Source organism: Anguilla anguilla, chromosome 11 (assembly GCF_013347855.1).
Source record: "Anguilla anguilla isolate fAngAng1 chromosome 11, fAngAng1.pri, whole genome shotgun sequence".
Taxonomy (NCBI): domain Eukaryota; kingdom Metazoa; phylum Chordata; class Actinopteri; order Anguilliformes; family Anguillidae; genus Anguilla; species Anguilla anguilla.
The window spans coordinates 40,222,987-40,248,034 of NC_049211.1; the positions used below are offsets into that span (position 1 = coordinate 40,222,987).

The 25,048-nt window shown below is 46.2% G+C and overlaps 1 protein-coding gene across 5 annotated transcripts in view; it reads left to right on the top strand.

Annotated features, from left to right (window-relative positions):
- Nucleotides 1–25,048, top strand: part of ampd2b (adenosine monophosphate deaminase 2b) — a 52,465-nt gene that overhangs the window by 4,387 nt on the left and 23,030 nt on the right. For 3 of the 5 annotated variants that reach the window (XM_035380692.1, XM_035380694.1, XM_035380693.1), the window contains exons 2-3: nt 20,988–21,112; nt 24,366–24,496. In XM_035380692.1, the coding sequence (XP_035236583.1) occupies nt 20,988–21,112; nt 24,366–24,496 (256 nt within the window). Of the gene's footprint in view, nt 1–10,283; nt 10,434–18,224; nt 18,308–20,987; nt 21,113–24,365; nt 24,497–25,048 lie in introns of those variants that run through there. The other 2 variants (XM_035380696.1, XM_035380695.1) reach the window with 2 other exon arrangements.

The following is a 25,048-nucleotide window of genomic DNA, read 5'->3' on the forward strand; positions in this document are numbered from 1 at the left end:
TCTCTCTCTCTCTCTCTCTCTCTCTCTTCCAGCGAGTGAGTGAGCCATGGTGGGCCCGCAGTCTTTCCTGGACATCAATTACCAGCAGTTGTCCATATTGTGAGATGAATTGTATGGACTGTGTGGGCTCTCATTTCCACCTCTCTCTCTCCCTCTCTCTCTCTCTCTCGCTCTCTCTCTCTCTCTCATAGTGTATGTTTTTAGCAGTCTAACCTGGGTCTGCATTTCTGAGGCTGCAGGTTCAAATCCCAGATGGTGTGCTGTAATTGGTCCTTTGAGCAGGGCACTCAAACTGAACTGCTTCAGTAAATATACAGCTGTGCAAATGGATTGTGTGTGTGTGTGTGCATGCGTGTGTGCATGCATGTGTGTTTATGCGTGTGTGTGCATGAGTGTGTGTGTGTGTGTGTGTGTGTGTACATGCGTGTGTGTTTATGCGTGTGTGTGTGTGTGTGTTTAAATAAAAAAGCTGGGCCTGCTGAGATCCAGTCATAAGCTGTGTCACACACAAAGGGCCTTGATTGACTTTTGGCAGGAAGGCTTTAATCAGTGAAGCATTCAGAGAGCAGAAGGGTGAAGCTGAATAAGCATTTTGTGCTTCTGTGTGGAGTTATCACTGGAGCTTTAGCACACAGGCAGCACCACTAACGTTCCCCACCAAATACAAAGGCCAAATGTGACCAATCAGAGCTCATTTTCAGAGCCTACATACTGCGCTGAAAAGATATGTGCTCCTGAGCCCTTGGCTGGTTCACATTTTCATTCACAACTTTTCTACAGATTGAGCTTGAAAAGAACTGTAACCCACAGTATGCGTTCACTGCTATGAACATCACATCTGCTAAGTGTGGACGGGATGTTTTTTGTTTACTCGCGATTGTGAAAATTAGATCCTAAAAGTTGCTTTGCCACCAGGGAAGCATTTGACTTGTGTCCACAGCACGGACACATGATATTTACTGTCCAAGAACCTTTGTTCCTGGCTAGCCATGGGACCGTTTTTGTTGATGTGTAGAAGGCTTCAGTTAGACGCCGGCCAATCATCGAGTAGTTTGGTGCCTCTATTTTAGCCTCTGCACTGTGCTGATTGGCTACTGGATGGAGGGGGGGTGGGGCTTGGAAATTGACTGACAGGTGTGCGATTGGACAGCAGCCGGGGTGACAAAGGAGATTAGGATGGTTTTCAGACCCCAGCCCAGAGCTGTGTCACTCCTGTTTACCCATAATGCTGTTCTCCTGTTTGCACAGTGTTGTTATCAGACCCTGCTTACATACGTTGGATTTATGTAGTAGTCAATCAGCAGTGCCCAGAGTATTTAATTGTATTGTCTTTACTCTTAAGATTACCCAGGTCTGATTGTGATTTACTGCCAAATAATATGCTACAAATGATAACATATGCTAATACAGTAGACCCCTGGGTAGGTGCATAACAACCATTGAGGAGTTGGTTGCTACCCTGAATACACGCTGCCCTAATATCCACCAGACATTGGCTGAACTCTAGAACTTTCTGTAAGTATGATGGAGGAGAATATGGCTGTCACAACTGCAGTTTCCGCCAAAACTCACCGCTGAAAGGTTAATGCCTGTTTAGGGTTACGGTCATTTTAATGTCTGTGTCAGTGTTAAGTAATGTACTTTTCTCAGATATTTCTTCCTGAACACTGTGACCAACAGCTGTGGTCCAGACCATTCTGCTGAACCTGCAGGCACTGCGGCCCTCCAGGACTGGAGTTAAACCTGCAGACACTGCAACCCTCCAGGACTGGAGTTGTACCAGCAGACACTGCAAACCTCCCGGACTCTGACACGCCTGAGGGTCATTATATGAAGGTTTAAGACTGGAAATACAGTTTATATATAATTTATTGCAGTGATTGCACAATAAAAGTATTGAAATCTTCAGGATTTAACTCTTGCTTCCTGCTTTTTGTGGTCTCCTCTGTGGCAGTGAGGGCCCTGTGTGTAAAATAAAAGTTACTCATTAATTGCGGCCGTTCCCTGTATGCTCCATGTGTCCAAATGGGGTGTTTTTCCCTGATTACAGCTTAATGGCACCTCTGTCCAGGATATTGATTATCCTCCCCCACCTCCACCTTCACAACCTCGGCCAATAAGCCATTTACGCTCGACCTTTAACCCCCGCGTCTCCGTGACTGTGCGCCTGGGCGGGTCCTTCGCCTCCCCGTTGGCCGGGCTGCGGTGTGAGATTCTGAAGGAGGGTCCCCTGTGACCTTCGACCCCCCCCCGATGCTGTGTCAGCAGCGGCGCTCTCTTCCCCCTCAGTGTTCCGCTGAGCCTCCCGTGACAAAGACCTGAGGAAAGACTGCTTCCAACAGCCAGGCGGTAGGCACCTCATCTTTCAGCGTTAGGACAAAAAATAAGAGTTTACTGCAGTCTGCTCTTCACATCTAACACCACAGGGTGTGTACCTGCCGTGTGTGTGTGTGTCTGTGTGTGTGTGTGTGTGTGCTTCCATAGGTTTCACAGAAATGTGGGTTTTGGGTCTTCTGTGTCCTGTGTGACGTGTGACTGTTACTGAGAGATTTGAATGTCCAGGCGTACATGCCGCCCTTTCATTTTTGAATCTGCTCAGGAGGCATAATTCTGTTCGGAAGTCATAGTTCCCTTTTAACAAACTGGAGGGAGCTTCCTGTCAACTTGAGCCGGGAGGTTTGTGCTGGGATGCCCTGTTTGTGAAGAAGGACAGTGATGGGAAAGCTTCTCAGAGCGTTTCGTAGGTGGAAAATTCTGGGCTTTCATTTTAAGTACAGATGTGTGGTATTGCGGAAAGGACCGATGAAATTGGCGAAGGGGATTTTGGAGGTCTCTTGTGGGACTGTCTGTGCAGGTTAAAGTAGCCCTCTGGTCTCCAGATGGGTTTGTCTCTAGTGACCTGTTAGCTATCAGCGCCCCCTGCTGTAAACTACGTGAAATCATTGTAATTTGTCCATCTGTGGTCTGTGCCCCTCCCCCTGCTCTCTCGTCAGGGCAGCTGATTGGTTGCCTTACATGCCAGTCTCCCCACCTCAGATTGACAGCGTGTATTTACGGCTCTTTGCTTTTCATTGCATTTCACTAGGAGCGAGAGCGCCCGCCATCACTCTGTGTGTGGGGCGAGGCTGGAGGGTACGATCGGACCGTCCCGTGCCTGCTTGCAAAGCAGTAATTTCCATGTGTTCTTCCTCCTCTTTGGCAGTGTTGAGTGCCACCTTGAGCTGGTGATCATTCATTTCTGTGGCCAAAATAGTGTCAAATCTGTTTTTCACTTCTTAAGCGGAAGATGCCATAATAGATTTGACTGTATACCCATCTGAGATGCTGTGAATTTAGATAAATAATTAGATATTTTTGTCTTAATGGTGTTCTCTTAATGGAACAACAGATGCACAATAAATTCAGTTTAAGTGCAGAAATACTCTCTCGTACATTGTACTTTGGCATGACATTGCCTTATCTTCCCTTGCATTTTTTAAGAGCTCGTATAGTACTGTATAGCCATTTGTATGTCAGCATCAGCTGCGTTTTGAGCCGTACGTATAGCTCATATTATACTGCAATGCCAGTTAAAAAGAAAATAGCAAAAAATGATAAAACATAAATATTACTGTTTTAATATTAATAACACACACGCACACATGAACGTACACTTGGACATGCGCTCAAATGCACACACATCACATGAGAGAGGCTGCATTGATACTGCGTGTGTGAGTGAGCAGTAAAACACTCAGAAACAGCTCGTTAGCCTCCCCCCCCCACCTCACACACTGTAATACCCCAGTGCACAGGAGCACCCTCCCCAGGAATGCCCCTCACACACTGTAATACCCCAGTGCACAGGAGCACCCTCCCCAGGAATGCCCCTCACACACTGTAATACCCCAGTGCACAGAAGCACCCTCCCCAGGAATGCCCCTCACACACTGTAATACCCCAGTGCACAGGAGCACCCTCCCCAGGAATGCCCCTTACACACTGTAATACCCCAGTGCACAGGAGCACCCTCCCCAGGAATGCCCCTCACACACTGTAATACCCCAGTGCACAGGAGCACCCTCCCCAGGAATGCCCCTTACACACTGTAATACCCCAGTGCACAGGAGCACCCTCCCCAGGAATGCCCCTTACACACTGTAATACCCCAGTGCACAGGAGCACCCTCCCCAGAAATGCCCCTTACACACTGTAATACCCCAGTGCACAGGAGCACCCTCCCCAGGAATGCCCCTTACACACTGTAATACCCCAGTGCACAGGAGCACCCTCCCCAGGAATGCCCCTTACACACTGTAATACCCCAGTGCACAAGAGCACCCTCCCCAGAAATGCCCCTTACACACTGTAAATACCCCAGTCCCCAGGGATGCCCCTTACACACTGTAAATACCCCAGTCCCCAGGAATACCCCTTACACACTGTAAATACCCCAGTCCCCAGGAATACCCCTTACACATGGTAAATACCCCAGTCCCCAGGAATGCCCAGGTCAGCCACGGCTCCAGTGGAGAGCAGTTAACACTGATATGACAGCACCGTCACCAGCTGTGAAGACCTGGGTGTGTTCCCAGGATCACTGAATGTACAGGGTGTTCAGTAGAATAAGAGCTCTTCCCAGGAACACTGAATGTACAGGGTGTTCAGTAGAATAAGGCCTCTTCCCAGGAATATTGAATGTACTGAGTGTTCAGTAGAATAAGACCTTTTCCCAGGAATATTGAATGTACAGGGTGTTCAGTAGAATAAGGCCTCTTCCCAGGAACACTGAATGTACATGGTGTTCAGTAGAATAAGGGCCCTACCCAGAGTGTTTAATGTAATAAGGGCCCTTCTAAGGATGTTTACTGGAATAAGGGCCCTTCTAAGGATGTTTACTGGAATAAGGGCCCTTGACAGCAGCACTGAGTGTGCAGTGCTCATTAGAATGAGTGTTTAATGTAATAAGTGCTCCAGAGAGGCCTCTGGTATGCAGAATAATAAACAGCTCATCAATCAGCTCATCAGGTGCTGGGAGCTTCAGCTGGGCCTCACGCTCAGGCACATGTGGCCCCAGACGCCTGCTCTCTCGTCAGGGCAGCTGATTGGCTGCCTTACATGTCAGTCTCCCCACCTCAGATTGACAGCGTGTATTTGCGGCTCTTTGCTTTTCATTGCATTTCACCAGGAGCGAGAGCGCCCGCCATCACTCTGTGTGTGGGGCGAGGCTGGAGGGTACGATCGGACCGTCCCGTGCCTGCTTGCAAAGCAGTCATTTCCATGTGTTCTTCCTCCTCTTTGGCAGTGTTGAGTGCCACCTTGAGCTGGTGATCATTCATTCATTTCTGTGGCCAGAATAGTGTCAAATCTGTTTTTCACTTCTTAAGAGGAAGATGCCATTATAGATTTGACTGTATACCCATCTGAGATGCTGTGAATTTAGATAAATAATTAGATATTTTTGTGTTCTCTTAATGGAACAACAGATGCACAATAAATTCAGTTTAAGTGCAGAAATACTCTCTCGTACATTGTACTTTGGCATGACATTGCCTTATCTTCCCTTGCATTTTTTAAGAGCTCGTATAGTACTGTATAGCCATTTGTATGTCAGCATTAGCTGCGTTTTGAGCCATACGTATAGCTCATATTATACTGCAATGCCAGTTAAAAAGAAAATAGCAAAAAATGATAAAACAGAAATATTACTGGTTTAATATTAATAACACACACGCACACATGAATGTACACTTAGACACGCACTCAAATGCACACACATCACATGAGAGAGGCTGCATTGATACTGCGTGTGTGAGTGAGCAGTAAAACACTCAGAAACAGCCCGTTAGCCCCCCCCCCCCCCCACCTCACACACTGTAATACCCCAGTGCACAGGAGCACCCTCCCCAGGAATGCCCCTCACACACTGTAATACCCCAGTGCACAGGAGCACCCTCCCCAGAAATGCCCCTTACACACTGTAATACCCCAGTGCACAGGAGCACCCTCCCCAGGAATGCCCCTCACACACTGTAATACCCCAGTGCACAGGAGCACCCTCCCCAGGAATGCCCCTCACACACTGTAATACCCCAGTGCACAGGAGCACCCTCCCCAGGAATGCCCCTCACACACTGTAATACCCCAGTGCACAGGAGCACCCTCCCCAGGAATGCCCCTTACACACGGTAAATACCCCAGTCCCCAGGGATGCCCCTTACACACTGTAAATACCCCAGTCCCCAGGAATACCCCTTACACACGGTAAATACCCCAGTCCCCAGGAATACCCCTTACACACTGTAAATACCCCAGTCCCCAGGAATGCCCCTTACACACTGTAATACCCCAGTCCCCAGGAATGCCCAGGTCAGCCACGGCTCCAGTGGAGAGCAGTTAACACTGATATGACAGCACCGTCACCAGCTGTGAAGACCTGGGTGTGTTCCCAGGATCACTGAATGTACAGGGTGTTCAGTAGAATAAGGCCTCTTCCCAGGAATATTGAATGCTCTGTCCTAAGAGGATGGTTAGGGTTAGAGCTGCAGGCGGCCACTGTATGCCCAGGACCAGGCCTCGTGTGTCATAGATGACTGCCTCCCAGCCCAGGACCAGGCTGGTGTGTCATAGATGACTGCCTCCCAATGGACTGTGCAAAACAGATAATGAAAGCAACATTATCTGGGTAAAATCTGGTATGGGACTGTACCACAGCACAGCTAGGAGGGCTCTGTGTGTGTGTGTGTGTGTGTGTGCGTGTGCGCGTGTGCGTGTGTGTGTGTGTGCATGTATACACTCTGTATATATATGGTAAGTCTACAATCAATCAAGCACCATCATGGTACATGCACCAAGGTCTGTGTGCGAGATAAGGGAAAGGCGGGTTGGATTTTTGATTTTTGATAGAAACACGGAGGTGTAGTCTTTTAGGTATTTGCAGAAAGCAGGAAATGAATCTGTCATCCTGAATGATTGGGGAGGTCATTCCACCAATCAGGGGACCAGGGCAGAAAACAGCCCAGGAGGGGCGTGTGAGGAGCGGGTTGCACAGGCGCTGGAAGAGCCGGGTCAGCAGGCTGGAGAGAGGAGGCTGAGCGGGGAGAGGTCTGGTTGGAGTGTGCAGAGTGATCACTGTCTGTAGGCTGGGAGGGGCAGAGCCAATCACAGCTCGGCATGTGAGTGAGTGACTGGAGTGGAACTAGGTCAGCAGCTGGACTCAGTGAAGGGTGTTGAAACGTGGCCTGGATGCACATCAGGTGGACAGAGGCTTTCTAGGCCGGCTGCGGTGGCAGAGGGCTGGTAGGCCGGCCAGCGCGGTGTTGCCGTAGTCCAGACGGCAGATTATGAAGGCCTGGGTGAGTAACTGTGTTCCCTCGTGGGTGAGGAAGGGGTAGACGCTCCTGATGTTGGGAAGGGAGAAGCTGCAGGACCAGGTGGTTACCCTGATGTGCCCAGACTGAGCTACCTGATTGTTTGTTCAGCACCTTTCTGGTATAGGTAACGTAGTGGTTGTTTGTGAAGTTTTAGAGTCTGTGGCTTGTGGAGTTTTAGAGTATGTAGACTGTGAAGTTTTAGAGTATGTGGCTTGTGAGGTTTGAGAATATGTGGCTCGTGGAGTTTGAGAGTATGTGGTTTGGTTTGTGAAGTTTGAGAGTATGTTGATTGTGAAGTTTGAGAGTATGTGGATCGTTATGTTTGAGAGTATGTGGCTTGTGAAGTTTGAGAGTATGTGGCTTGTGAAGTTTGAGAGTATATGGATTGTGGAGTTTTAGAGTATATGGAGTTTGAGGGTATGTGGATTTGAGAGTATGTGGATATGGAGTTTGAGGGTATGTGGAGTTTGAGAGTATGTGGATTGTGGAGTTTGAGAGTATGTGGATGTGGAGTTTGAAAGTATGTGGATGTGGAGTTTGAGAGTATGTGGATTGTGGAGTTCGAACGTATGTGGAGTTTGAGAGTATGTGGATTGTAGAGTTTGAGAGTATGTGGAGTTTAAGAGTATGTGGATTGTGGTGTTTGAGAGTATGTGGATGTGAATTTTGAGAGTATGTGGATTGTGGAGTTTGAGAGTATGTGGAGTTTGAGAGTATGCAGAGTTTTAGAGTATTTTAGAGTATAGGTTTTTGACTGGTTTCCCTTTTAATTTGGACCGGTTTGTAATTTTGGAATCATTGCAGCCCTGTCTTAGACACTTGGGTCGGTGCATTGGTTCTAGCCAGTGAATCTTTACACACCTACTCGTCACATGGCATTTTCTGTTTTCCTTTGACTCTGTACTAACCAGTTTACCAGGCTTGCAAGCCAAGTCTGCCTTTGCAAAATAGCCTTCCATTTCCTGATATTTCTCATTCTGTTAAAGTGAGATGTCAGGTTGGACTGGTATCGTATTCTGGCACAAACTTTACCATGGTTTTCCTCCACACTGGATGGGGGGTTGAGTAACAGGTCGAAGGCAGTACAAACCCACATGTAGCAGACAACTCAGGTCCAATTATGGCTATGTCTAGACACTCATGTCGGTTATGGCAATGGCAAGTGTATTGTGGGCCAAAAGTGGCACAAATGCAACCAGCCACGTTGAAAGTGTAAGGTGGTTTACAGAAGTCTGCCCCTTATCAGACTTCCAAAAGAAAACAGTCTGTTTACTGTGCTGACAGGGAGTCAGCAAGTGTGATAAAGAGACAGTGGTTGCAAAACATCCAATTGGGTCAGTATAATGTAAAACTCCATAATACGGTGTAATCATGTTTTGTATTGTTGGAAAGTAAGTTGTGTAAGTCGCTCTGGATAAGAGCGTCTGCTAAATGCCTGTAATGTAATGTAATGTAATGGAAAGCCGATGTCATGGGGAACAAGTTGGTCTCTCAGCTACGAAGGCTAACCCAGTGTGATATGCTTACTGAGATAGCACAAGCAGGACTCATTGTTGTACTGTTTTGTCATTATTGTGTCTTTATTTGATGACTTTTCACTAGTGTATAGGCAAGCGAGCAAGATACACAATTGTATTTATGCAATTGGCTACACCAGCCAAAAACATGTCAGTTCCCTTCAAGTTCGATAGCGACCTGTTTAGAGAAACACTACTGGCGGACAGCAGTCTCCTCCATCTATGTATAACTTAGCACAGAGGAAAGGGTAAAACACAATTTTGAGTCAGATAATCAAGGTAACATTAAATAAATACCGTTCCAGTAGCACCGGGTAAAGTAGGCAGTATACTTTGTACGAAGTAGAACTTTTTGAGCAAAACGAAGCAATCAGAACAACTGAAGAACAAAAAGACGGCCTCCAGGGAGAACTTTTCGAAAAGTTCTTTCTTGTTCTCCGACCTCCCCCTCTCAGCTATTGGTCCAAATATCACATGGTTGGTTACGTCACGGTTGAGAGTTCAGAGGGCTGAATTCACGTGCTAATGTACGGAGTCAACGCCAATCTCTCTTCTGTAGAAGTAGATAGTTTTCGGCCTGTTTTAAAACCTCAGATGCAGAGGTCTACTTTATTCTCAAGCCAAGGTGAGCGATCTGTGCGTATGCCCTTAAGGAAATTCCCAGTGTGGGTTTTTTTTTGTGAAGGTTAAGTCTTGGTGGTAGTCTTTATGTAATTGTTTTCTCAGTGAAAACCATACAGAATGCTCCATCATTATTTAATGTGGCACATGTGTGCAATTTTCTCCTGAGGGAATTACATTAGCTTATATTATTTACGTCAGTTTAATCTGCGTATTTATATTAACTTGTTTACAGTAAGTAACTTGGTCAGGGGTCCAAAGACAGTACCCTGCTTGATGAAAGTGATGAAACTGTTGTCGTTAGCCCCTTCCATTTCTGATAGTCAGTGAGCTGCCAGGACGTGTCCGTTTCTGGAGTTCTGTGGGCCGAGGCAGCAGTTGGAGTGAACACGCACCATTAAACCTGTTCATAATGAGGACTCATCCCCCTGAACACACACGCATACAGTCAGACACATATACTCACGTATACTGACACACACGCAGAGACAGACGCACACATATATACTAACACATTCACACAGACGCACACATACACGCGTTCACAGTGAAAGCGAGTTTGATCCCACTCTGAACTCAAAGGGGAATAAGAAAACAGAAAGTGATGCGGTCCATCCCACCCCCGGGCCTCTGAATGAAGTGGTACGGTCTGAACCAGCGTCAGCGACATTTAAATCTGGGAGCTGTGACTCCCTGCTATCGCACAGGCAGCCGGGCCAGAAGGAGAAGCGGAGGGGAGAGATGGATCAACTCAGGCAGAGTCGAGTGTAGAGGTGAGACTCAGAGGGCCGGCGCGTCACACGCGGTCGCCCCCGTGTGTGTCTGTGTTCCTGGGGGAACAGGCTGAGAGGAGCGCGAGCTGCAGCCGTCCCGAGCCGCCGGGCATCGGGAACGTTCCGGAGCTTCGGCAGAGTTCCTCATCTGACCCGGTCCTGAGAGAGAGGTACCCGTAGATCACAGTGCAAAGGCGAGCCATCTCGGTCTTTTAGACTATCTCTGTGCCCTTCTGCGCTTCCTTACTGTGCATTCCAGGGAAAGGTTTACTTTTTGAGTCGGTTGTAAAAAAAAAAGCTCTTTCCTTTCTGGAAGGTCAGTTTCGAGCAGCGTTCTCTGGGAGGACGAAGAGTATTGTAGGTGTTCAGGTTTGTGTTGGTCTACGGAATGTGTTATGGGTGTTGAGGTGTACAGGTGTGGTTTGGAGATCACACGCCATGTAGGGACATCACAAAGGACAAGCTTGTGGAATCGAGTGTGTGTGTGTATGTGTGTGTAAGACTGACTGACTGTAGGCTGTAGTTTGGATGCTGTCCTGATCCTGTGTAAACAGCTCCACATGCTGTTCCTAGTATGCAAATCTGTACAAAACATCAAAGTTGCCATTTGTTAACAGTGGCCATTTTTTTATCCTGTATCATTATTACAGTGATGCAACTTGATTGAAGAAAGCCTGTCCAAACTATGATGTGAAATTTCCATATCAGTTATGGCAGACGTCTGTTTTTTGGTTTTAGTGTTCTTCTCTTTGGAGCCTGCTCGTTTTTCCTTGTGATAAGTATTTCCATGACAGGGGCCTCTCATTTACTTGTGGTTCTCAATCGTTATTTGGCTTCATGAGGAGCCAACTGCTGTGCTCTTTGATCTTTATTATTCTATTCAATACTGTATTAGCAGTGTTGTATAGTACAAGTATACTGTAGTGTAGTGCAGGTATAATATCTTTGCCTTGTACAGAACCATGGGATGCTTGTCGAGTTTGTTGTATCATTTATATGTTAAAAAATGGCCTAGAAACAATTGGGGTACAGTATACAATCTTCATTTATAACTGGCTTATTGTGCCTAGCTAGGCCAAATATGTTCACAAGCTTGCCGCCTAGAATTCTACATAAACTTGAAAGGAATTTTTACTTGCAGGAATTTTACTGTTCCTACTTTCTCCCTACAAGTAAAGAAAATATATATTAAATTTGGTGCCCAACTTGGGACTCAGCAAATCCAATTCCCACCCCAATTTGGACTGGCTAATCATCTGCAACCGCAGCCACATTCATGCTGCAAACCCCACTGCTGATTGGGGAGAGTGTAGACACCCACGGTTCTCCTCCAAAATATGTGGTGTCCACAGCTGCATCTTTCACAGACAACAGCTAAGCTCACGCAGAGTAGAGTCAAAGGAAGACCTTTTATATGCGGCTTTGACTGCGACCTAGGAGCGCACGATCGACCAGCGCTAAATAGCGAGGCACACAAAACCCTATCCGACTGAACCCTCCCGTTTCCTGGGCGACACAGGGGCCAATTGCACATCACCCTATGGTGGTACCGCCCACAGTCGGCTCTGGCATGTTCCTGATTCAATCTGGGGAAGCGTGCACCAGCATGGGGCTTTAACCGATTGAGCCACCCAGCAGTCCCTCCTTACAATTTTAAGCTTTCATGAATAGACTGAGGCAAGCTAAGTAAAGGTTGTCCTTCAGAGCCCTTTTTTTTTTTAGTTTGAATTGATTATCGCTTTGTGTGCAACGACATTTGGGATGCATGTGGTATGTTCTGTAGAAGGTCACCGAAAGGCTGGTGTAAGACAATAGTGACATTTGGTGTCCTTCATCGGTGACTAGAGGCATCAGCAGGTCCTGAAATAGAGAGGGTGATAAAAGGTTCAGCTGGAAGATGTGGTCTGCCTCTATTATTAACACAAATTGGTCTCGAAACGTGCGTTATGTGTATTTTGTGTTTATTAGGAGAACGTTCAGTGAGATTTGTTGTAATATTGTGGCAATATGAAGAATTGATTTTTTTGTGTGGCTGAGTTTGCTGATGGGACAGATGGGCCGGTGTTTTCCCCTTCTGCCAATCTATCATGGAAGGAAGACTGCTTGCCTATCTAAGAGGGAGAGAGGGGGAGAGGGAGAGGGAGAAGAGAAAGGGTTGTGAATGTCATTTCGTACATTCTTTGTTTTAGTAACTATTACTAATTTTATTTGTTTGATTATTGCTGTCATTTATGATCAGTATTGTCATTGTTTTCTGTTAACTGTTATTAACAGTATTATTTATTTAAATTATGTCAAGCAAATTGGAATTGAAAAGACAGAGGGGTACTATAAACAAAAATGAATCACATGAGACACTGTCGATAAATGTTAATTAAATGTGATTATCAATGGATGCATTGTCCATTAAACCAATGAAGAAGGGACAGTGTCTGCTTCCCACTGCCTTGGAAAGGAAGGGCACATGGGGGGATGGGCTTGTGGGTGGAGGGGGGTCATGGGAGCCAGTCTGTCCCTGGGTTTGTTCCCGTCGCTTGTTCTATCCGTCCTCATCTCTTCGGTCCTCATGGGACTCGGAAATCGATTGATGTCCGCCATCTTGAAGGACAATCTAACCCGTTAAAGGCTCCTCGGTAGAGCGAGGAGTGAGGAGGCTCCCGGAGGATGCTTCAGTGAGGATACACGAGTGCATCCTTAGCGGAAGTCTATTTTTCGGAAACACGTGACGTACAAACGATCCACCTGAGGTTCCACCTCTCCACATCTGCCACGTCTGTGATTCACGTGGCTTCAAACTGACGCTTGAAAGAGCAAGGATGTTCCATTGGCCTAATGCATCCTCATATCTCGTTGCTGTGTCCTCTGTTGGGTGGAGCTATGGAGTGAGGAAGTGATGTAAGGAGTGAGAGTAAGCGATCGGAATGAAACCCCCCTGACCCCCTGTGAAGTGCAGAGGGGGCACCCCAGCTCCACCCTGGGGCCCTGAAACAGTGTCATTGTTACCCTGCTCTGGGGAGGAAGTCTCGCCCACAGGAAACGCTGACCCTTGACCTCTGCCAGCCATCCACGGTAGTTCAGCACAGGAGTCACATGTAAGATTGTGTCATGGAGATGTATATCTCGGCATTTATATCTAGGCATTTGATGACTCCTCTCCTGGTTATGGTAAAGATCCATCCAAAATCAGGGTGCTGGGGGGCCCAATATCAGCATTGAACTTGACGTTTTTTAAAGGGATTTATTTTCCTCTGAATTGCCCTGAGCATTGTTTGGTGTGAAGCCTTCTGCGTGGAATCGGCTATATTTAAGCGTCCAGCTGTTCCAGTGTATTTCCTGGTGCTAATTGGAACACCGTCTTGTCAGCATTTTACCCCAGGAATGCGACAGGAGTGTGAAACAGTCATTCCAACGTGTGAAACGATCACGCTCACTGTGTGTGCTCCCTTCATATTTCACTGTGTGCTTCAAATATGAACAGTGTTATATGGGTGGCTGACTCTTTATTAAGCAGGCAGTTTTTTAATGGACTGCATTTACATATTGCTTTTTCCAGCAACTACATCTACACAAAGCCTCTCAATCACACTCGCACACACATATTATCATGTAGATATTAACGTGCAGGTATTAGTGTGTAGATATTATCATGTAGATATTAACGTGCAGGTATTAGTGTGTAGATATTATCATGTAGATATTAACGTGCAGGTATTAGTGTGTAGATATTATCATGTAGATATTAACGTGCAGGTATTAGTGTGTAGATATTATCATGTAGATATTAACGTGTAGGTATTAGTATGCAGATATTAGTGTGTAGGTATAAGTGTGTAGGTATTATCATGTAGACATTAGTGTGTAGATATTAGCGTGTTGGTATTAGCGTGTAGATATTAACATGTAGATATTAGTGTGTAGATATTAGTGTGTAGGTATAAGTGTGTAGATATTAACATGTAGATATTAGTGTGTAGGTATTAGCGACCTGATGGGAGTGATGGAATGTCACGTTGTCCAATGCGATCACAAACTGTGACACATCAGGCCACACCTGTCTGCTCTGCTGGTGGAGCAATGCTGAAAATGTGCCAGTGCTAATGGATGATAAAAGATTTCCACGGGGCTCGGCAAGTCATTTATTGGCTAAACAATCCACCCACCTTTCTGTCAGCTGATTAAAAGGAAGCCCCGCGGACGCTGCGGCCCCCTGAGAGTTTAGTTTGACAGCCCTGGTCGAGCGCGTGGATGGGCCCCGCAGTGTGAGATGGACTCTCAGCCGGGTCAGTGCCGCCTGTGGCCGGTCGGCCCGGAGGGTCAGGTATAAATTGGCGTAGCGTTGCCGAGGGATGGGGAGGGTTCCGTCTGCAAGTATCCCTGTCTCGTCGCTCTCCGGTGACCCCGGTGCCTGTAAGTTCACTCATAAAGTCATGCGTGAAGAGTCTTCCTCAGTCTCATCTGTGCGGGAGCCTGATTAGCAAACTGCAGTGCGATCAGAAGTGGTGCTTGACCCCCCTCAGCCAGCGTGCTGTTGCCAGGTCAACCTCTCGTGTGTGGTACTGCTCCTGTGCTATCGCCAGGTCAACCTCTCGTGTGCGGTACTGCTACTGTGCGTATCGACAGGTAAACCCCTTGTGTGCAGTACTGCTCCTGTGCTGTTGCCAGGTCAACCTCTTGTGTGTGGTACTGCTCCTGTGCTGTTGCCAGGTCATGCTCTTATGTGCGGTACTGCTCCTGTGCTATCACCAGGTCAACCTCTTGTGTGCGGTACTGCTCCTGTGCTATCGGCAGGTCAACCTCTTGTGTGCGGTACTGCTCCTGTGCGTATATCACCAGGTCAACCTCTCGTGTGTGGTACTGCTACTGTGCGTATCGACAGGTCAACCCCTTGTGTGCAGTACTGCTCCTGTGTGTATCGACAGGTCAACCCCTTGTGTGCAGTACTGCTCCTGTGCTGTTGCCAGGTCAACCTCTTGTGTGTGGTACTGCTCCTGTGCTGTTGCCAGGTCAAGCTCTTGTGTGCGGTACTGCTCCTGTGCGTATCACCAGGTCAACCTCTTGTGTGCGGTACTGCTCCTGTGCGTATCACCAGGTCAACCTCTTGTGTGCGGTACTGCTCCTGTGCTATCACCAGGTCAACCTCTTGTGTGCGGTACTGCTCCTGTGCTATCGCCATGGCAGTGTCTCAGGAGCTGGAGTGATGAGGCTGTTCTGTAAAGTAATAGAACGCTGATACCTGTGCTCATTGTGCTTTGACCTGCATCACACACAGGCTGTTCCCTGCTGAAGAGATCCCCAGCGGGGGTTCTGACCTGTCTGAAAGCTGAGGCAAACGCTCGGTCCGTCTGCCAGTCTTTCCTCGCACGTTGAAGTTATTATCTCTCCCTCGATATTGAAATGAGTATGGTTATTTTAGAGTTAGAGTTAACTTTATTAGTCATGTTTAAAAACATGAAATTTGTCTTTTTGGTGCGCAGACAGGGAAAAAGACAGAAACAACATCATACAACATCATACATCAGCAACAGCGTCATATATAACATTGAAACATAGTCATATCACTGACATGTAGAACATAAAAATAAAAATACTACTGCTGCCCAAAACACTGGGATCTCATCTTTAAGTTTTTGATTAAAAAGGTGTGGTGCTGCACTGGGGAGAAAAGAAAATCTGGAGTGGATTGTGCGTGTCTTGGGTGGGATAATCCGTCCTGATTTACTAAGAACCACTGCTGAGTGTAACGGATGTGTCTCGTCTATGATTATTTTGTCACATCATTTTACAAAATTGTTGCATAAATGATCTTCCTCACTGGGGTTTGGGGTAAAGAAATATTCATAGTGTTACCACGTATTTATATTTGTACAATATGGGATGATGGGGTTTTACTGAGTACCAGTAGTCTTTTCATGGGCAGAATCATATTTATCATAGTTCCATATGTTTGTTTAAGTGTGTGTGTCTGTGTGTGTGTGTCTGTGCTTGTGTGAACGTATGCTTGTTTTGTTCATGTGTGTGCATGTGAGTGTATGTTTGTGTGTGTGCGCACGCATGTGTGTGCATGTGAGTGTATGTTTATGTGTAGGTGTGTGCATGTGTGTGTGTGTGTGTGCGCGTGTGAGTGCATGTGAGTGTATTTTCATGTGTAGGTGTGTGCGTGTGTGTGCGTGTGTGAGTGTAAAGTCGCTTTTCCACTGTAGGGCCGAACCGTTACCAGGGCCACTCCGTGCCCTTCCGCGCTGCTCAGTACTCGTGGGAACGGTTACGGTTTCTGTTTCCACCATCGGGCTGCTAAAACCAGGACTAGGAAGTATCTAGTGAGGACAGCAAGTGACGCGGTGGATCAGCGACGGCGTCCCGTTGTGAATGTAATATGCGCCAGTTGTTGTCGTGGCTCCCCATACTGTTTTGTTTTTGTTATGCTATGTTTCGTCGGCTGACGAAACGGACGAGGATTCTGTGTATTTTGGTCTGTTTTTGGTTTTTCTTTTTAGCGTATCCTCCACTGACCATCGCTGTTGCATGCATTCAAAAAACTACTAACTAACGCTTACATTACAGTGTGAAATATCCACATTATAAAATACCACTAACCTATTTAAAGACTCTCAATCCAAAAATAACGTGTATAACCAAAATATTTTGAACAGTAATACTTACATAGCAATGATGACATTTCATCTGTGTTTAGACAGAGACAGTAAATCAACGAGTTCAATCCGCTTCTGTTTTGCTCCAGAAAACGATGTCATATATAGGTCTATCAGCAAATATATGGCTTAGCTATGCCCAGAAGTCCTCAATAGTAATAGTATTTATCAAGAAATTACGAAAAATCGTTGGCAACGTTTCGTTAGGTGCAGCGTCTTAATGCGTAAGTGAATGCGATGATAAGAAAATTTTCGGTTACGCTGACCTATGAAACGCTATTCCAAAAGCAAAACTAGACATGTTATACATCGTTAGAAAGCTTATAGCCTACTCTCACCTACTGAATAAATGAATTGTCAATCAAGCCAGACTGTACTAAAAACGGCAACAACGCCATGAACGATACGTGTGGTATTATGCACAGCTATTTTGAATGTACCCAGGCATCAAAAATGCGCGAAATATATTTAATAAACGGATTGTCCAAGACAATATATGACCACTCGGTCTCAAAAGGGACATCTCTACGCGTAAAACCAATGGTAAGGTTATGTAGCCTATTTATTCAATATTTAGTCCCAGATATTGACTGTAGAATGACATGGTAGCCCATCATTTTAAAAAACTTTGCCCCGTTTATTATGTTATTCAGTGAGCAGCGTTTTCACTGCTGTATATCTTATGGCTATTGTCGGGTTTATCTTGTTGCTATGACTGAATACGATTTTTGATTGGCATTTTTATTTATATTAGCTTCTCCACTGACCTAGCTTACAGAAGAGGACGTGAAGAGACTGTATGCGGAGTCATAAAACTGACGTAACGTGAAACCAATCAGTGAATACGTCATTAAGCCTGCCCACTCGAACGGTTCTCCTGCACTGAGCACGGTTGTCTAACCATGCTGAAAATATCGTGCTGGGAACAGTTTGTAATCGTTCCGCGCCAAATCGTTTCCAGGTGGAAACACCATTGGAACCGTTCCTCTCCGTGCTCAGAACCGTTCGGCCCTGCAGTGGAAAAGGGTCTTATGCCTGTGCGCGCTCATACATGTGAGTTTAAGAGTGAGCACACGTGTATCTAAAGTGAGCACAGCAGTGTAAGACTGTATGCCAGTCAGCCTCCAGCAGGTCATTAAACATTGAGGGGGGGGTGATGAATATTTCAGAGGAGAGAGCGGACAGGAGGGGAGCATTAACGTCCCCTCACACAGCCATGCAGGACAGAGCACACCCCCAAGCATGGGGGGGGGGGGGTCACCATGCCCTGCTTTCAGCTGCGTGTTCTCTCTCTTCCTCATACAGTTAAATGATGTTCTGGCGTAGCCAAGGTGCATGAAAAAAGGCAAAAACTGAATGCTAGAACTTCAGCCACTCTTGGAGAGCGATGCAAGGTAAAGAAAATGTATTTATTATAAAAGTTCATTATTAAACACTTTAAATGTTTTATTATAAATACATGTTTATCTTCCATCGCTCTTCAAGAGAGAAATTTTGGCAGCTCAAATGCATCTGAAGAAAATGCCTAGATGTGATATGCATGTTTGCAAATGACAGGCAAAACACAATGCCTCCCAGCCTAATGTATCCTGGAGAAGAACGAGGCACAACAGCAGCACAACTTTGCTAGAGACCTGGGAGATGTAGGGTGCCATATCAAGTGAAATTCTTCCACAGTTTACAGTTAATGCTTTAACGTCGGCTAAGTTATGCAGTTCATCTTATTGGTCCAGAGTTAATTCAAAGATCACAAATACCCTGAAGACATCTGGGACCAGGGCCTGTGTTCCTCTCGTGATATTCATAAAGCATCTCCATCTCAGAGTGCTGACCTAGGACCCCTGTACATATCCTAACCTTTTCCAGTATCAGATAATAGCCCAAACTGATCCTAGATCTGCACTCCTAATTTGAGATGCTTTATGAATACCAGCCCTGGATTCATAACAATAAACCTTGCTGTGGCTGTGTATCTTATTACTCATACAGAGCTTGTTTCTGACACAGCCCAGGTGCGGCTGAGCAGATGGGCTGCGCAGTAGAACAGGAGGGTGTTGCTCCAGCGAATACACAACAGATGAGAGCAGTGTGGGAGACAATATGCAACTTACCGCCACAAACTGGCACTGCATCTGCATGAGTCATTTATTCTTCACTGCTTTTTCCCATAGTGTCATTAGTCACTGTTATTGTACTGAATCATTACATAATTGCTGTTGTTCTCTATTCTCTTGTTATGAATTTGCATAATGTCTATGAAGGCACCTGCCCTTTTCGTGGCAATAAAGCACCTGTAAGTGGAATTTCAGTGGTGCTGTGCACACCCCTCTTATTTGGTTAGCAAATGCGGGGAGTAAACATCCCCCGTTCCCATGGCGATTTGCAGAGAGGGTTGTGTTACCCGCCCGTCCCCAGAGGGCATCACCGCGCAGTTCAGACGGGTCATTTCCATGTTCCGCCGCCGCGGCCGTTTCCACGGAGACGGGCTGACAGCGTCTGGGCTGGAGCGAGGGGTCGGGGGAAGGGTAGGCCGGGCCAGAGGGAGGAGACTACAGGGAACGCTTACGCGTGCTAATGTGTGTGTGTGTGTGTGCGCCTGCGTGAGTGTGTGTGTGTGTGTGTGTGTGTGCGCCTGCTTGAGTGTGTGTGTGTTTGTGTGTGGGTGTGCACAGTGACCTAAGTCCTAAGACTCTGGCTCATCTGAGACAGAGAGAGAGAGAGAGAGAGAATGAGTGAGTGAGTGAGTGAGTGATCAGGGTTTCAGCTCAATCTAGAGTTTTCATTACGCTTTCCACCTTGTCTGCCGTGACTCCTCTCTGTTCTCTCTACCTTTCTCTCCTTTCTCTGCATATGAGGTGATGGAGTGATGAATATGAGGTGATGGATATCAGTGATGATGTGGGGTGCAGTGTGTGTGTGGCCGTTTGTGTAGCGTGTTCACGGTTAGACGTGTGTGGAGTTTTATGGAGAGGGTTCTCATGTGAAGCAGTCTCTGTTGCAGTGGGATGGAACAGCTGAGATCAGAAGTAATCCTGTTAGGGATTACAGAACACAGGTGCATGCATGCTCTACAGAGGCTAACAGCTGATAACTGTAATATCCAGGATTATGCAGCCAGATCACACATTTGGAAGGTTGTAAATTGTGGATAATAGTATCCACTCCTTTGCTACAACGCATTATTCACATAATTTTTTTTCTGGTGATAAATTGGGAGCATTAAACTGCATGCACAACTTTCTGTTTGTGAATATGGAACTGGGCATATTTAAATAATGCATTTATAAAACCTATAAAGTTAAAGTGTCCTGGCCTGAACAGAGGAGAGTGTGTCATGTGACCATTTTTCAGACTCGCTTGGGACTGTGTTCAGTGTGTGTTAGATGTTTCCCTGCCTCCTGGACGTCCATCTAATATTACCTTTGGATCGCAAGGAACATTCCAGAAGCAGCCTTAACGTGTTATTCAGTTTCGTTTGGGAAGTTGTTTTGGAAGTGAATTTGAATTGTTCATGATTGATAACAATAATGATGCCAGTAAACTCAATTGTAACCTCCCCGAATGGTTTTTTTTAGATGATTTACATTAACTTGTTTGGATCACTAAATATGCTCTTGGATTGTTTGGGCAATGTGCTCATCATAGCCCATTACCTCACTTAGTGGAGATCCAACTGGAATGTTTCCTCGATGTTCTCAAAACATTTTGCATTTTTTGGGGGTTCACACTGCCTATCCCATCTCCAGTCTCCCCGAGGTTAGTTCATTTCAAAGGGTCAAAGGGCAAACAGGTTCGGGCCATTTTCCCTACATGCATAACATCTGACCCTTCTTCAAGTGTACTCTGCTTTTGTGTCTGACCTGGTTCAGAATTCAGGTAGATATACAGTATGGTTACTGTCCCCTGCAAATGCAATTCATGAGTGAAATAGCCTAATCAAATTCTAAAATACCCCCCCCCCCTCCCCTTTGCTAACATATAGCAGACAATAGCATTAAGACTGAAATGTCCTGAACCTCCTCTTTTGTTTATTCATTACCATAAATAACCGCCCCCCGCCCCATTTTGTTTCAGATATCCACGGGGCCCGACACCTCCTCACCTCCCAGCGTTCTCTTCCCGGGACGCCCGTTTCGTACAAGCCCCTCCCCATCGACCTGCGCACCTCCATGGACGGCATGTACAAGGAGATCGCCGAGGTGAGGCCTGGAGAGTGTGTGTGTGTGTGTGTGTGTGTGTGTGTGTGTGTGTGTGTGTGTGTGTGTGTGTGTGTGTGTGTGTGTGTGTGTGTGTAACTCGGGGCCTGGAGAATGTGTGAGTCGCTCTGGGTAAGAGCGTCTGCTGAATGGCTGTAATGCAATGTGCTGTAAATGGACTGCATTTATATATATATATATATGCTGTGTAAAATGCTGTATAAGTCGCTCTGGGTAAGAGCGTCTGCTAAACGGCTGTAATGTTATGTACTGTGTGGTACTGTAGGGGTCCCTACCAGGAGCCCCAGTCATCACTTCAGCACGTCCGGCCCAATGTTTCAACTCCACAGATGAAATGAGCAGGAGCCTCTAAAAATGACATTTCAGTCAAGGGCATTTCGATCCTTTCGAAGATCCCTGCGAAATGTTTATGAAATATTTTGGTTTCTTTACATTTTCGTTCTACCATTTTACAATTATTTCTGATGTCACTTTGGAAATCTCTTTTTCTGCCCGTTGTCTCAATGTGCTTGTACCGTGTGTAAATAGATGACAGTGTGTGTGTGTATGTGTGTTCTTTCTTGTGCTGTGTGTAATTAGAGGATCTGATGTGTGTGTGTGTGTGTGTGTGTGTGTGTGTGTGTGTGTGTTTGTGTATGTGCTTGTGCTGCATGTAATTAGAGGACCTGGTGTGTGTGTGTGTGTGTGTGTGCTTTATGTAATTAGAGGACCAGGTGTTCCCCAGTGTGCTTGTGCTGGGTCTAATTACAGGACCTGATGTGTTGATGTGTCCGTGTGTGTGTGTGTGTGTGTGTGTGTTTGTTCGTTCTTGTACTGTGTGCAATTAGAGGACCTGGTGTGTGTGTGTGAGTGTGTGTTCTTGTACTGTATGTAATCAGAGGACCTGGTGTGTGTGTGTGAGTGTGTGTTCTTGTACTGTGTGCAATTAGAGGACCTGGTGTGTGTGTGTGTGTGTGTGTGTTCTTGTACTGTATGTAATCAGAGGACCTGGTGTGTGTGTGTGAGTGTGTGTTCTTGTAGTGTATGTAATCAGAGGACCTGGTGTGTCCCAGTTCCATTGATCTCTAATACAATACACAGTGTGTTTGAAGTATTACAATACCTCCCCAGACCAAAGGGAAGGGTGTGTTATGAACCTGTTTGTGACTAATCCACATGCACCCTACCACTTCAGCTTTGAGTGCCCTGGAGGCTACATGCAATTGCATTTCTAAAAGGTTATCTGAATTGTATGTGTGTCTGTCTGTGTGCATGCGTATAGGAGCTGTGTGGAACGATGTGTGTGTATGTAGAAGCTGTGTGTCACTATGTGTGTGTATAGAAGCTGTGTGTAACTATGTGTGTGTGTGTATAAGAGCTGTGTGCATATGTGTGTGTGTGCATGTGTAAATCTGTATGTGTAACTGTGTGTGTATAGGACCTGGGTGTGCTTGAGTGTGTGCGTGTGTGTGTATGTGTAAATCTGTATGTGTAACTGTGTGTGCGTATGACCTGGGTGTGCCTGAGTTTGTGTGTGTGTGTGTATAAGAGCTGTGTGTAACTATGTGTGAGTGTATGTGTAACTCTGTGTGTGTAACTGTGTGTGCGTAGGACCTGGGTGTGCTTGAGTGTGTGCGTGTGTGTGTGTGTGTATGTGTAAATCTGTATGTGTAACTGTGTGTGCGTAGGACCTGGGTATGCTTGAGTGAGTGAGTGTGTGTGTGTCTGTGTGTATGTATGTATGTAACTCTGTGTGTGCATGTGTATGTGTAAATCTGTGTGTTTAACTGTGTGTGCTTATGTGTGTGTAACTTTGTGTGTGTAACAGTGTATGCGTTTGCGTACACAGGAGCTGTTCATGTGCAGCCTGGCGGACAGTGTGTAACTGTGTGTGTGTGTGTAACTTTATGTGTGTAAGTGTGTGTGTGTGTGTGAGTATGTGTGTGTAACTGTGTGTGTGTATGTGTAACTCTGTGTGTGTGTGTGTGTGCGTGTGTAACTCTATGCAGGAGCTGTTCACATGCAGCCTGGCGGACAGTGTGTAACTGTGTGTGTGTGTGTGTGTGTGTGTGTAACTCTATGTGTAACTATGTGTGTAACTGTGTGTGTGTGTGTGTGTGTGTGTGTGTAACTGCGTGTGCATATGTGTGTGTAACAGTGTGTGCGTTTGCGTACACAGGAGCTGTTCATGTGCAGCCTGGCTGACAGTGTGCAACTGTGTGTGTGTGTGTGTGTGTGTGTAACAGTGTGTGCGTTTGCGTACACAGGAGCTGTTCATGTGCAGCCTGGCGGACAGTGTGCAACTGTGTGTGTGTAACTCTGTGTGTGTGTGTAACTCAGTGTGCATAACTGTGTGTGTGTAACTGTGTGTTTGTGTAACTCTGTGTAGGAGCTGTTCACGCGCAGCCTGGCAGACAGTGTGTAACTGTGTGTGTGTGTGTGTGTAACTCAATGTAATTCAGCCTGGCGGACAGTGTGTAACTGTGTGTGTGTGTGTGTAACTCTATACAGGAGCTGTTCATGCGCAGCCTGGCGGACAGTGTGTAACTGTGTGTGTGTGTGTGTAACCCTGGGTGTGATTGAGTGTGTATGTAACTTGTGTGTGTGTGTATGTGTAACTCTGTGTGTGTGCGTGTGTGTGTAACTCTGTGTGTGTGTGTGTGTGTAACTGTGTGTGTGTGTGTGTGTGTATGTGTAACTGTGTGTGTGTGTGTGTGTGTGTAACTGTGTGTATGTGTGTGTGTGTGTGTATGTGTAATTTTGTGTGTGTGTGTAACAGTGTGTGTGTAACTCTGTGCAGGAGCTGTTCACGTGCAGCCTGGCAGACAGTGTGTAAATCTGTGTGTGAGTGTGTGTGTGTGTATGTGTAACTGTGTGTTTGTGTGTGTGTGTAACAGTGTGTGTAACTGTGTATGTGTGTGTGTATGTGTAACTCTGTGTGTGTGTGTGTGTGTGTGTGTGTGTGTGTTTGTGTAACTCTGTGTGTGTGTGTGTGTGTGTAACAGTGTGTGTGTAACTCTGTGTGTGTGTGTGTATGTGTGTGTATGTGTAACTCTGTGTGTGTGTGTGTGTGTGTGTGTGTATGTGTAACTCTGTGTGTGTGTGTGTGTGTGTGTAACAGTGTGTGTGTAACTCTGTGTGTGTGTGAGTGTGTGTGTGTGTATGTGTAACTGTGTGTGTGTGTGTGTGTGTGTGTGTATGTGTAACTCTGTGTCTGTGTGTGTGTGTAACTGTGTGTGTGTGTAACTCTGTGCAGGAGCTGTTCACGCGCAGCTTGGCGGACAGTGAGATGCGCAGCGCTCCCTATGAGTTCCCGGAGGACAGCCCCATCGAGCAGCTGGAGGAGCGCCGCCATCGTCTGGAGAGGCAGATCAGCCAGGACATCAAGTAAGGAGCCTCCTTACCAACAGCCAATCAGCTCTGAGTCCCCCCAGGGAGAGACTCCTGCTGTGTCAATCTGACACAAGGTCACAAACACAGCTATGAAGCTGGGACAAACACAAACACAAACAAACACAAACACAGCTATGTAGCTGAGACAAACACAAACAAACACAAACACAGCTATGTAGCTGAGATAAACACAAACAAACGCAAACACAGCTATGTAGCTGGGACAAACACAAACAAACACAGACACAGCTATGAAGCTGAGACAAACACAAACAAACACAAACACAGCTATGTACCTGGGACGTCTCTTGTGGTTACAAAGCAAGTAAAACCTCCAGACGCACCTCTGAAATAAATACTAATTCTCCTCCAAGAAATTCTGAGTTTTAAACGAGAGAAATACATGTTTGAGTGATGGATGAATTTTAATAATTGTATACCCTGATTCAGATGATTCTTTCAATCCTCTTTTTGGCAAAGTATTGGTCAGAGAAACAGGAAGTTGTATAGGGTGTCCTGTTTTATGAGGTGTGTTATAAACACACC